This window comes from Schistocerca gregaria, chromosome 3 (assembly GCF_023897955.1).
Source record: "Schistocerca gregaria isolate iqSchGreg1 chromosome 3, iqSchGreg1.2, whole genome shotgun sequence".
NCBI lineage: Eukaryota > Metazoa > Arthropoda > Insecta > Orthoptera > Acrididae > Schistocerca > Schistocerca gregaria.
Window position 1 is genome coordinate 894,808,561 of NC_064922.1, and position 14,419 is coordinate 894,822,979.

The window sequence follows — 14,419 nt, forward strand, 5'->3', positions numbered from 1 at the left end:
GCTATGTGCACTTAACATAATCATGGTATGTTAAACATGTGTAAACACCAGGTCAAGTCGTCATGCGTGTAGTCCATAGTCCTTTTTTCCCCAGCTGGACTTAGTTGATTGATAGCTGTTTACTGAAAAAAAAAAGATAACTTATAGAATATTGTTTGAGTTTAAACAAAATTTAGGGTTAAGTGTATTGCTAATTATGTTACAAAAGTTGTGTTGTAGTGTGCAAAATTAATGTTAGGAAATTTGATAGCTTTTAATTTCTCATTGCCTTATGTATTGATTTTTAAGAATGTTTTAATGCAAATTAAAATGCTCATGTAATAATAGTAGACATGGAGGGAGAAATCATTGAATTAATTTTTTGAAGCTGATACACAGTGTAGGGATGCTTTATGCATTTAAAACAAAAGAGTTTTTATCCATGGAAAGATAAAAAAATCCGATTATTTTGAACTGTTTAAAATAAATAAAATACTATATTTAATCAATTAGATGCCTTCACACTGGCAACAAACACCAATAAACTGAGTTTGCTATAGATTATACACTTACTAAAATTATGGATATAATCTACTTTATGAGTTGAAGTATCCTTGGGTTCAAGCTGATCCAAAATCTGAAACCTCTGTGTATTGTAGAGGGTGCCATAAAAGTATAGATGTAGGATCGATGAGAGGAACCGCCCTCTGGAGTGATACTAAATCAAATCGGCACAAGCAGTATCTTGATATTTTTCCAGTAGTCTTCCTTAAAACAGGAGAGCATTGCAGAAAATAGTGTTATTGGTGAGATATTTTAGAAAACATAATTTTTATTGAATTTATCCGACAAGCATGTACAAGGTACATTGTTCCAAAATATATATTTTTCCTATAAGGCAGAGACTCGTTAGTGACAGCACAAGTATCCAACTCTCAACAGGGAAGCACGTCTGAAGCACCGGCACCAGCCATAATCTCAGGAAGTGAACTCAGAAATTTGTAAGCAGAAATGGTGTGGTGTTTGACTGCAGTTGAAAGACATTTCTGTTTTCTAAGTGCAGCAGACACAGCTACAAATTTGAAAGTTATGTTCCCTTATAGTGAATTTGCAACAAAAATACAATTAAAAAAGGACAAATTAGTATGAGGGTGGTTTGAAAAGTTCTCAGAATCACCACGAGAGGGCAGCACTAGCGCAACGAGTTGTTCACGATATTCATTGAACTGTTGCCTGTAAACACGTGCCACATCAGTGCTCTTGGAGGAGAGCTGTGGTGGTGACATGGCTCTGTTGTTCCTGCATAGTGATTTGCGAAGATGTGAAAAATCAAGATTCGAGCAGTGACTAAGAATTTCGTAAAGAAAGATATGCAAGCAAAGGACATCCGTGCCAATTTCCAGAATACACTGGCAGACTTTGGTTCTTCATATTCAACTGTTGCCAAGTGGACAGATAAATTTAAATTTGGTCGGATGAGCTTAGATGACGATCCATGTAGTGGTCGGCCAAGATGTACTACTACTCAAGAAATCATTGCAAAAGTGATCAAAATGGTTATGGAGGGTCACCGATTGAAACTGTGTGAAATTGCTCGTGCTTGCCAGATGTCATTTGAGAGGCTATATCAAATTGTAACTGAAGAATTAGAAATGAAAAAATTATCTTCTAGATGGGCGCCCGCACATGTGCCGTCGCCGTCTTGGCAAAATTACATGAACTATGGTATGAATTGTTGCCACACCTGTCTTATTCACCTGATATGGCTCCGTCAGACTCCCATCTCTTCCCAAAACTGAATTTTTCTTGGTGGACGAAGATTCACTTCAAACAAATAATTGATAGCTGGAGTTGACAACTATTTTGCAGGCCTGGAGGAAACTCATTTTCAAGATGGGATCAAGGCACTGGAACATTATTGGACCAAGTGCATTAATCTACAAGGAGTCTACATTGAAAAATAAATGAAGTTTCAGTGACTTTTCTCGTATTCTGTTCCGAGAACTTTTCAAACCAACCTCATATATACCATGTACACTGAAGAACCAAAGAAACTGGTACACCTGCCTAATATCGCATAGGTCCCCCAGAAGCACACAGAAGTGCCACAACACAACATGGTATGGACTCGACTAATGTCTGAAGTAGTACTGGAGGGAGCTGACACCATGACTCCTCCAGGACTGTCCATAAATTCGTAAGAGGATGAGGGAATGCGGATCTCTTCTGAACAGCATGTTGTAATTTATCTCAGATATGCTCAATGATGTTCATGTCTGGGGAGTTTGGTAGCCATTGGAAGTGTTTAAACTTAGAAGAGTGTTCCTTGAGCCACTCTGTAGCAATTTTCGACGTGGGTGGTGTCACGTTGTCCTGCTGGAATTGCCCAAGTATGTCGGAATGCACAATGGACATGAATGTATGCTGGTGATCAGACAGGATGCTTACATAAGTGTCACCTGTCAGAGTCATATCTAGACATATCAGGGGCCCCATATCATTCCAGCTGCACACGCACCACTCCATTACAGAGCCTCCATCAGCTTGAACAGTCCCCTGCTGATATGCAGGGTCCATGGATTCATGAGGTTGTTTTGATACCTGTACGCATCCATTTGCTCAATACAATTTGAAACGAGACTCTTCCAACCAGGCAGCATGTTTGTCATCAACAGTCTGATGTTGGTGTTGAAGGACCCAGGTGAGGCGTGAAGCTTTTGTGTCATGCAGTCATCAAGGGTACACGAGTGGACCTTTTGGCTCCGAAAGCCCATATTGATGATGTTTCATTAAATTGTTTGCACACTAACACTTGTTGATGGACCAGCATTGAAATCTGCAGTAATTTGCAGAAGGGTTGCAATTCTGTCACATTAAAACTGCCAGAAAGTTTCATATCAGCGCACACTCCGCTGCAGAGTGAAAATCTCATTCTGGAAACATCACCCAGGCTTTGGCTAAGCCATGTCTCCGCAGCATCCTTTCTTTCAGGAGTGCTAGTTCTGCAAGGTTTGCAGGAGAGCTTCTGTAAAGTTTGGAAGGTAGGAGAAGAGATACTGGCAGAAGTAAAGCTGTGAGGACCGGGCGTGAGTCGTGCTTCGGTAGCTCAGATGGTAGAGCACTTGCCCGCGAAAGGCAAAGGTCGCGAGTTCGAGTCTCGGTCAGGCACACAGTTTTAATCTGCCAGGTAGTTTCAATGTCTTTATTGTATCACACAACTAGTTTCGGCAGCACATTACCGCCATCCTTGGGCCCCACTCCTCCCAAAAGAGTATTTGATTTCCTTGGTGAGTTTACTGTGGAATCCGTGTTACTAGCACACATGGGCTAGCTTTCATCAGGAGTCTATACTCGACACCGTGTTGTCTCCAATGCACACCGATTGTAGACTCCTGATGAAAGGTAGCCCATGTGTGCTAGTAACATGGATCCCACAGTAATTGCACCAAGGAAATCAAATACACTTTTAGCAGGGGTGGGGCCTGAGGATGGTGGTAATGTACTACCAAAACTAGTCATGTGAAAGAATAAAGAATTCTCCAGATTTAGCTGTGGTGGCAATTTTTCTCATATATATCTTGAACTGAAGTCCCTTGTCCATGCAATATGGTGGACATCCATACATTGTTGTCAAGTGGTGTGTGAGCTTCCCTTTTCAGTGTTAATTGACGATAACTACACAAGTATTTTTTGAATCTGTAATAACGTGCAATCTCAAACAATCAGAAGACAGTTTCTGTGCACAAATGTTAAAAAAGTATTGAAGCAAATTTTCAGTTGGTAATACAATATATTTTAAGGAGCTTTCAGGATTCTGTCACTCAAAAGTACTAAGTCTCTCATTGACTCTTTTTGATGTTGAAGAATAAAAATGTGTTGTTGTTAGCCATCTATTTGTGAGTACAAGTGTATAAATGTAAAGCAAGATGTCAAAGTTTCATACATTGTGATACCATTTTTGCGTAAACTCTAATTACAAGAGACTTTTAGATATTTGTGTTAGTATGTATACTAATATTGTATGTATACTAATATTTGTATGTATACTAATATTTATACATGTAATTTTTTTACAGACAAGTGAACTTATGACTAAACTAGAAAGTCTGGAAAAGATAATGGATGGATATCGTCGATCTTTTGAATACATTCAAGATTATGTTAACATATATGGGTTAAAAATATGGCATGAAGAAGTATCTCGGATAATAAGTTACAATGTGGAACAAGAGTGCAACAGCTTTTTGAGGAATAAAGTGCAAGACTGGCAAAGTGTGTATCAAAGCAGGACAATTCCTATTCCTCGCTTTCCTCCTGCTGATAACACATCTGTCAATTTTATAGGCAGGCTAGCAAGAGAACTTTTGCGCGTGACAGACCCTAAGTAAGTAGTTAAAGAGAATTCGATAAATAATAACTCTGTTTTAATTATAATAATAATTTTAATTCACTTTTGCTTTTGATTTTTTTCAGGTCTACAGTTTACATAGAACAGAAAACAGCATGGTATGACATGAAAACACACAATGAAATCATGAATATCAAAAGTTTTTCCAAAATAACACGTTCTGTAGGAACTGCGGGACTGACTGGATTAGACAGACTCTTGTCATTTATGATAGTTACAGAACTACAGGTACTGTTTACTGGAAGCCTATGAATACTATCTGCTGATGATCTGTGGCCATTAATTAATCGTATTTATTAGATGGATGACAAATCACAAAATATAATGCACTTAGCATTTGTCTTTTGATATTTGATTTCTGTATTGTTTGATATTGTGTGGCTGAATGTGAGTGCTAAAGATGTAAAATATTTCACTAATGTATTTCCATTTTTCACAGTGCAAGTTTTTGATTAAAAAAATAATTTGTTTATATGGACCTACCCTTGTGGGAAAGGTCCTTTCTTATATCTCAGAAAAGAGAGAAAGAAAGCTAAATTGTAAAACTGTTGAGAATAGGCTGTAACATGACTATGTAAGCAGTATCCATGTTTACAAAACACTCTGCTTAAGCAGTGGTTTGTCTAATTGATAGTCTCATTTCATTTTAATTTAATGTTGATCACCGAATACAAAATAATGAATTAAGTCAGGATCTTAAGTCCATTTTCAACCATTTAACCTCTATTGAATTTAGATACTATGGTAAAAGGAGGAGTGTCATTATACAGGTCAGTTTCATAGCTAGTTTATTCAGTTATTCATCTTAAGTAGTGAAAAAATGTAACCCAATATTTTGTAGTGCAAGGTCTGAAAGAGTCCTGTGTCTAATGAAGTGTAATAACAAGGTGGCATGTTGCAGAACACTCTTCCAGAGCAGTACTTCAACTGAGGTGAAGGCAGTGCGTAGAAAAATGTGATGGGACACCCTTTAAGGAGTACGATACTTAACCAAAGAGACTGTCCAGATATGCCAAAGAGACTGTCCAGATATGGATGTGAAAAAGTGCATGCCTTAAAATTAGTATTTTGAAACATATTTCAATAAGAAACATGACCACAAGCTTTTAAATAGTCCATGCCTTAAAAATGTATTTTAAAACATATTTCCATGAGAAACAGTACCCAGTGGTTCTGTTGCTTCTGCCATTCAGAAATTACAACCCAAAGGACAAGAAGAGCCTGTAACTAAGGGTGCCACCCAGCCTGTGGGCTTCTTTGGGGACAGCGCTCATATAGTGCATATTGAAGGTGCTCCGCCATTTAGGCATCAGCTGGATTTTGTGTTCTTTCGACACTGTGCAAGGTGTGATACTACAGGCTCACTTGTTGACAGTTCAGTTCTATCACTGGTTCACTTTGTGTAACTCTCACAGTACTTCTTCAGTGCAGGTGCTCAACTAAATGACGTAATGACTCTTTAAAGAACTCTTTTATGTTTGGTTGTTCTTTGTAACAATTACAACATTGGTCTCTTATTAATCAGAACAACATAGGGACATTTCTCTTTAGCTTCTTTCAACTGTTTGTGGTTGTTGTCATTGTAGGCAGTGCCTCTTGTTCTCTGCCTACCAAAACACCACCAGGCCGTAAAACAAGAGCATAAGTGATCCCTTCACAACAGGTGGAGATGCTCAGTTGGTGTCGCGCACTTGGTTACATTCTGTACTTGCACATCTTGCTCCAACTCTGTGCATTAATCTAACTGGTGCATGTTCAAGAAAATTTCTCTGCATGCTAACTACTCAAAAATATTTTTATGTAAATGTTTTTCTTCTGATTGTGAGGAAAAGGTGGAACAACCTGTTGCATCATAGATCCCCCCAGTAAGATGAAAGATGTCATATAAAATAACTTACTTAACTGATTACAATCCTCCACCTTCTGATAAATTCTTGTCACTACTAAAATTAATGTCTTGTAGGACTGAATTCAATTTCATTTCTCCCCATAACAGAACGTGTATAATGGTACATCTTAAGTCAGTCATTTTGCTTTGTGATTCCTAAGCTTAATAAAGATTTCATTTCCCTTTTGGTTGTGTGTTTAGCATATATTTATGCTTACTTAGCCAAAGGATTAAATGCTTTTTTACCAATTTTGTTTCCTTATTCTGTCTCGTTTTCTTAAACTACTATTGCCATCCAACTACTTTGTAATACATTTTTAGATTTTCATAGAGAAAGAAAACCCATAAGAGAATTGTCGTGCTTGACGAGGCTTGATCATTAATTCATTACATTTACTCAAAGTTAATCAGTTTTATGCTGTCATTAAATTGTTGTTTGTAACAGCACTATGTTCTCAAATTTATTGAGATAATCAAGGTGTAAGTCTCTATTTACAATTAGCAGATACATGCTGATGATTATAGTTCCCTACATTTGTAAGAACTGCACTTACATCTTATCTTTCTGACAGGTACTGTGTACATACATTGTCATCTTTGTGATGTGGGTGCCCCATTCTTTATCATTATACGCAAAAGAAGTGGTATAGGTCATTCCCATACCACCGCTATGTGTAGAAAAAATAGATTGAGTAACAACACGTCAGTCAGCAGTGGCAATTAGTCTTTTATTTGTTAGTCTGTTGTCAGTGGTTGCTCACAGTATTTCATCACTGTGAAACATACGTATTTGATTATAAGTACCTTTGTACTTAACCACTGACAGTACCTACTTAACACCTTATATTAGTTAACCTCCTCTAAAGTAGATATATAAAACCCAACCGATATAAAGGACTGGAGATGTCTATGAAAAGGGGTAGATTTCGGGAAAATCACCCAGAACCGTGTGTCAGGGTAGACTCACCATATAGGATGAGAAGGAAAGATTGATTCTATGATAACTTTTACCTTGATTATCTTCTTATATGGTCGCCTTTCTTGAATTTTGTTGCTGCAGTGGATGTGATATGCAGGGCCACCAACTCTTGCTATGTGACTTCTTTTTTGTCTGCAAAGGGTCAAAGGCTGTAAAAGATCTTTTTAGTATTAACACTATTAAGTGACATAATGACTTTTTAAAGAACTCTTTTGTACTTGTTTGTTCTATGTAACAATTACGAATTGGGTGTACAGACCTCTTATTAATAGAACAAGATATCCAAAGTGTATCACAGAACAGAACAGAAGAGAAACACATTTCTCTTCAGCTTCTTTCAAGTTTATTCGGCCATTTTCATTATAGGCAGCACCTCTTAATCTTTGCCTTCCAAACCACCATCAAGCTATGACACCAAAGCATATTATTACAAATAGGTTATTAGCATTTGTCTCTGGGAAAGTTTTTCAAAGTATTGCAGATAAAATTTGATATTGAAATAATGTCAGCTACAAGATTTTATTGCATATGTTTTGAAATGTTGTTCTGTTTAGTTAGTACGTCAGTGCAAATAACATATAGCAGACTTGCATATTATGCCTAGTACATGTTGTAACTGCATAGGAATTTTATTTAGCACAATACTATAGTTAGAACTTTCTTGTTTCAGAATTTTGTTAATTCGCTGCAGAGAGGCATTCTAAAAGACAAAGGGTGGCTTGATGTGTTTAGTGTGGTGTCCAAAGGGTTGTCACCAAACACTGATACAGTCAGTAAGTAAAACACACAAATGATTACACATTATTTATTGTAAAGAAATATGCTGTTTTAATTATCTGCAATTTTGAACAAGTGTGCAGGTTTAGATGCTTTTTGTGTTTTAGATGTTTTTGTGATTGTTACATTTGTATATGTGCAGCAATTCATACAAAACAAACAGGAAGATGCTACTATTTGAGCACATAAAAGCTGAATATGCTCCTGTTTAAAAGAACCTAACTGAAAAGTGAAGTACCAGCCACCTCATTCTACCTTCCTCAGATCCTTTAAAAAATTTCCCAAAAATTTTGGCATGCAAACATATTCACCGTATTTTTAGTGTGCAGCTTACCTCTCACACTCCCCTATCTGTAGCTCACTCAAACCTACTAGTCCATCACTGTAAGTCACGTCACTCATATTCATCCACTCACACATCCTCATTCTCACTCACTCAGCCCATCTCATTGTCATTAACTATTTGTGTCTCTGTAACTGTAACTGTCACTGTCACTGTCTCCTGTCTCACCACCACAGTCTCCTTCATTTTGACCTAATACTACTTACTCCTCTCACTGTCACTGGTCACTGTCTCCCTCTTACTGCTACTATCTAATTCATTCCTTCCCACTGCTGCTGTCTCATCTCATGCTCTCTCTATCTCTTTCGCTCATTTTGATTGTCAAAGACAGTCTCTCGTTATCACTGGCTCTCAAGCACTTCTATTTTCTCTGTCTCTTTATTCCTTTCCCTCTGGCACTCTCTCCTTCAGCACTGTTCTGCCCCTGTCAACTATTTTTCACTGCCTCTGTGCCCCCTTTTTGCTTTCACATTGCTGTTGTTTCTTTTGCTCTTTTTGTACCACAACCACTGCTTACTAGATTCTTACATTTCTGTTTCTTTCCCAATATCACTGTCTTCTTCTCTCAGCATAAAAAGGTGCAAACATGTGTTCACATGCTAAAATTTTTGAGAAAACTTTTAAAATTGCTGAGGAACGTAGAACAAGGCACATGGTACCCCACTCTTCTGTCAGGCTGTTAAACAGGAGCATTTCTACCTTCTCTATGCTCTGATAGCAGCACTTTTTCACTGGTTTCCTTCTTTTCCCTGGTACTATATGGGTCAGTAACGTTTTGGTAGTTTACTTATTTGAAACTGAAATAACACGAAATTAATTTTACATCTCAAACTGGATTTTATGCGCGCACATAAATTTTGGGTGTGCCTCAGTACTACAACATGGGGTTCGCAGAACCGATCTGATGATAATACACACACTTTACAGCATAATTTTGTGTGCTGCTCCAGTTCATGAACTACATTTTGCCACAATAGATATTGTGTGCATATATTACATGCACAGATAGGGTAATTTTGAACCTCTGTATTTCAGAAATGGATAAAGATATCAATAAAATTCCTGAGGTTGTTTGAGATCATAATAATAAAAATATATTGTAAACATTTCAGCTGGTTGCTGTGCATAGCCGTCTTGGAAGCCACAAAACTATTTTCGGGTTTCCTAAGGAACCACCCACAAACTAATGGTGTCTCCACAAGCCATTAACTTTCACTGTAGACCACATCAAATGCTAAAAGAACCAAATGATTTTCTCCATTTGCCTAAGCAGAAGGAAGTGCATAATATTCATAATTTGAGCCTGTACTGTAGGACAGTGACACTAAAATGATCCTTCTCTTGAATATACAAATCGTTCCTAGCCTCCAAGGGCTGTCCCTTTCTATCACCAATAGAACCCGAGGTATCAGCCCAGAAGAATCTTGTTTTTATGCACAGCATCATGGAACACATTAGGTAATGCATGCTGTTACATGTGTACTGATTTTCAGATTCCAGTTGTTGTTAGGGTGGAGACATGGGTGAAGGCAAGAGGCATGTTACTTTATCATTGCTGTTAAATGTTTATATATTTCATTTTGAACGAAATATGGAAAATAAAATATTCCTTAGACACATATGAACTGTTTTACTCTTCATGATATGTTGTTGTATATGTATTACTGCAATTGTGAAACATCAGTTTCTGTATTTCATTTTAAATTGCTATACTCGTTAAAAAGGGATAAAAATGCAACTGTTTTCTTGAACTTTTACACCAACTTCCTGCAACAAGTCTTCAGTGAAGACAAATTTGTAGTTCATCATGGATATTAGTACAACCTTTTTGTTACCATTCCATCAGTCATAGTGTTTTCTTCATAAATTACACTGTTCTGATTAATCTGAACTTCACCAGTGCCAGTGTGTCTATCACGTTCCCATCCTGTGCACCAGTTACTTCTGCGTCCCACATTCATATCCTGTGTGCTCTCCAGGCAACAGCCAGCTGTCTCCAAGCCTCCTACACATTGTGTGTTTTGTGGTTGGCAGGAGAGCCAACACTGTGTTACTAGAGGAAGCCGAAAGGCACGCGATTTAGCTCATGCAGGCTGGCTTGAGGTCTGGAACAGGAGAAGGAACTTAGAATTTAGAAAAACGGACGTAGCTGGTGGAATACTTAACTTTAATCCATTAATTATGAACATCGGTCTTAACGGTACATGATTCACAACATCAATAGCAACTGATAATGGCGCCTTGCTAGGTCGTAGCAAATGACGTAGCTGAAGGCTATGCTAAACTATTGTCTCGGCAAATGAGAACGTAAGTAGGCAGTGAACCATCGCTAGCAAAGTCAGCTGTACAACTGGGGCGAGTGCTAGGAAGTCTCTCTAGACCTGCCGTGTGGCGGCACTCGGTCTGCAATCACTGATAGTGGCGACACGCGGGTCCAACGTATTCTACCGGACCGCTGCCGATTTAAAGGCTACCACCTAGCAAGTGTGGTGTCTGGCGGTGACACCACAGAGAGAAACAGATCCGCAACACAGTTATTAACCTTTCCTCCAGAAGCCTTAGTTCCACAGAAATATTAGTCCTCTCTAAAAGCCTCATCTTTTGCCCCACTCCCAAATTCAACCATGCTGGACTAGTTAAAGACCTCTTCTCCTTCTCCCAGTCCCTACTGTGGAAACACTTTTTCGCTACCACCCTGACCAATCAGACTCACCCAAAGACCAATATTGACCTTGCCTAACTCAGTTCACTCCTCCATCCAACTGTGATCCTGCCTCCAAACCACCCCCTGTTAACTTTCCAGAATTTCTTAACCTCAAACCTCGCCTCAACATCATTCCCCAAGTCCCTCAACATGAAATCTAACCTTACATGCACAGAAAGAACCACAGTCCACAATCTAAAAACTGATCCCGACCTTATAATCCTACCTGCTGACAAAGCATCCACCACCGTTGTTTTGAACTGCAAGGATTACATGGCAGAAGGACTCTGCCAGCTGTCAGATACTTCCACCTACAAACCATGCCACAGTGATCCCCTTCCAGTAATCCAGCAGGATCTCCAGCCACTACTCAAATCCTTAGGCCCATTCCTGAACCTCTCCCCAGAGTCCATCTCTCTACTTATCCCTACCACTCCCCGCACTCCCACCTTTTACATGCTTCCTAAAGTCCATAAACCCAACCACCCAGGATGCCCCATTGCGGCCAGTTACTGTGCCCCCACTGAGGGGATCTCTGCTCTTGTATACCAACACCTTCAATCTATTACCCGGAACCTATCCTCCTACATAAAAGATACCAACCATTTCCTTGAGCGACTCTCCACAGTTCCTGACCCTTTACCACACAGTGCCCTGCTCGTCACTATTGATGTCACCACTAACATTCCTAATGCTCATGGAAAATTTTTAAAGTGTTTTACCTTGTCGTATGGCTGAATCAGGAATGACACTGTAGGAACTTGAAAGGGGCATCTACTGGCTACTACTCACAAAGTTTCAGCCAAATCACTGAGATGACTCAATGAATTGAGAAGGACCAGGTAAAGTGGATTTGAGAGTATGATGAGGTTATTGAGGAAAGAGCAAAGACTTCACTATAGTGGTCCTGAATCATAGTGACTGTGGCTGAGGGCCTCTGCCTCTGCGTACAAGCCTTACAACAATGGTCCCATCGCAGAAATCCAACGTGATCTCAAGCAGCTCCTCAAGGCCTTATGAAACCTGGCAACTGAATCCACCTCCTTCCTCATACCAGTAACACCCCTGCACTCCTAGATTTTATCTACTCCCAAAACTCCTCACTTCTGGTCGTCTCATTGTGGCTGAATAAAATGTCCCCACAGAATGAACTTTGCCGTTTTTGAGTAACACCTTCCAATAGTAGTCTGTAATCTCCCATCCTACACTCAAGACACTGCTCACTTTCTTCTCTGGCTCTCCACAGTTCCTGTCAGACTCCCTGTTGGTCACTGTGAGTGTGATGTCCTTCACACCAACAATCCATGTGCCAATAGCGATGGAACAGTATCTTTCCCATTGTCCTCCTGATACCAAACCCACCTGTCTTCCTAATCCTCCTAGCCCTCCTCATCCTGGCCCACAATTATTTCACTTTTGAAGGCCAAATCTAAAAACAAATCCATGGTACTGCCATTGGTACTCACTTGACACAAACCTGTGCCAACTTATTTATGAGCCATCTGGAGGAATCATTCCTATCCAAGTAACAGTATAAACATCCTGTCTGCTTCATATTCATAGATGACATTTTCATGATCTGGACTCACAACAAGGACCTTTGCTCTTTCCTTGATAACCTCAACACCTACTCCCAAATCTGCTTCACCTGGTCCTTCTTAATTCACTGAGCCACCTTCTTAGATGTCAATGCCCCACTCAGACGGCTAAGTAAGTACATCTGTCCATATCAATTGCACTGACTACCAACAGCAGGAGTGGCAAAAATATACTGATAACCTTACCAGAGCCTTTACTGACAGACAGTATCCTATCCAGCTCATCCATAAATAAATCTGCTGTGCCAGCTGCTTGTCAGACACCAGAAAACTTGTCAATGAGCCTCCTGTCAGCACCCGCCTGTCCACCCAGACTCACTCTGGTCTTGAAAAGCTCAAGCACATCATCCACTAGGGCTTGAGTTACTTCTCTTTGTTTCTTGAGATGAAGAATATTCTACTACCCAAAATTCTACCCAGTAGTGCTTCACTGCCCACCCACCCTACACAATATTCTTGTCCATCTCTATTCGAATCCTACTCCGAATCCTGCACCCCATGGGTCATTACCCTGTGGTTGGGCCATTTGCAAGACCTGTCCCATACACCCACCCACCATCTCCTACTGCAGTCTGGCCACAGACATTCCCTACCCATTAAAAAGCAGAGCCACATGTGAAAGCAGCCATGTTATAAATCATCTATGCTGCAATTATTGTACAGCTTGTATGTGAGCATGACAAGTAACCAACTATCTACGTGCATGAATGGCTGTGCTGCACGCCACAACACAAATGACTTCAACAGCTGCTTTACTATGTGGGTCATTTGGGTACTCCCTTTCAGCATGAGTTTCTCTCATCTATATAGATGGGAATTCTTTCTCCAGCATCTCCTGCATTCTTCCAACCCCCTGCCCTAAACCTCCATTAACCTGTTCTCACTGCCTCAAATTACCATTTCCTTTCTCTCTTCTGTCCACACCACTTCTCCCATGTCCAGCTTGTGAACTACCTTTCCCACCACCCTTCTCCCCTCCACAAGCAGGATCCCCCCCCCCCCCCCCCCCCCACACACACACTCTCTCTCTTTCTCTACATCTACGTCCATACTCTGCAAGCCACCTGACAGTGTGTTGCGGAGGGTACCTTGAGTACCTCTATCGGTTCTCCCTTCTATTCCAGTATCATATTGTTTGTGCGAAGAAGGACTGTTGGTATGCCTCTGTGCGGGCTCTAATCTCTCTGATTTTATCCTCATGGTCTCTTCGCGAGATATACATAGGAGGGAGCAATATACTGCTTGACTCATCGGTGAAGGTTTCTCCTCGAAACTTCAACAAAAGCCCGTACCGAACTACTGAGCATCTCTCCTGCAGAGTCTTCCACTGGAGTTTATCTATCATATCCGTAACGCCTTTGCGATTACTGAATGATCCTGCAACGAAGCGTGCTGCTCTCCGTTGGATCTTCTCTCTCTCTTCTGTCAACACTATGTGGTATGGATCCCACACTGTTGAGCAGTATTCAAGCAGTGGGCGAACAAGCATACTGTAACGTACTTCCTTTGTTTTCGGATTGCATTTCCTTAGGATTCTTCCAATGAATCTCAGTCTGGCATCTGCTTTACCAACGATCAAGTTTATATGATCATTCCATTTTAAATCACTCCTAATGCGTACTCCCAGATAATTTATGGAATTAACTGCTTCCAGTTGCTGACCTGCTTTACTGTAGCTAAATGATATGGGATCTTTCTTTCTATGTATTTGCAGCTCATTACACTTGTCTACATTGAGATTCA

General features: G+C 39.9%; 1 protein-coding gene across 8 annotated transcripts in view; it reads left to right on the forward strand.

The window, feature by feature from the left end:
• Window positions 1-14,419, forward strand: part of LOC126355143 (WASH complex subunit 5) — a 165,418-nt gene that overhangs the window by 113,791 nt on the left and 37,208 nt on the right. For all 8 annotated transcript variants that reach the window (XM_050005334.1, XM_050005336.1, XM_050005335.1 and 5 more), the window contains 3 exons: window positions 4,056-4,363; window positions 4,453-4,615; window positions 7,925-8,027. In XM_050005334.1, coding sequence (XP_049861291.1) covers window positions 4,056-4,363; window positions 4,453-4,615; window positions 7,925-8,027 — 574 coding nt within the window. The remainder of the gene's footprint in view (window positions 1-4,055; window positions 4,364-4,452; window positions 4,616-7,924; window positions 8,028-14,419) is intronic.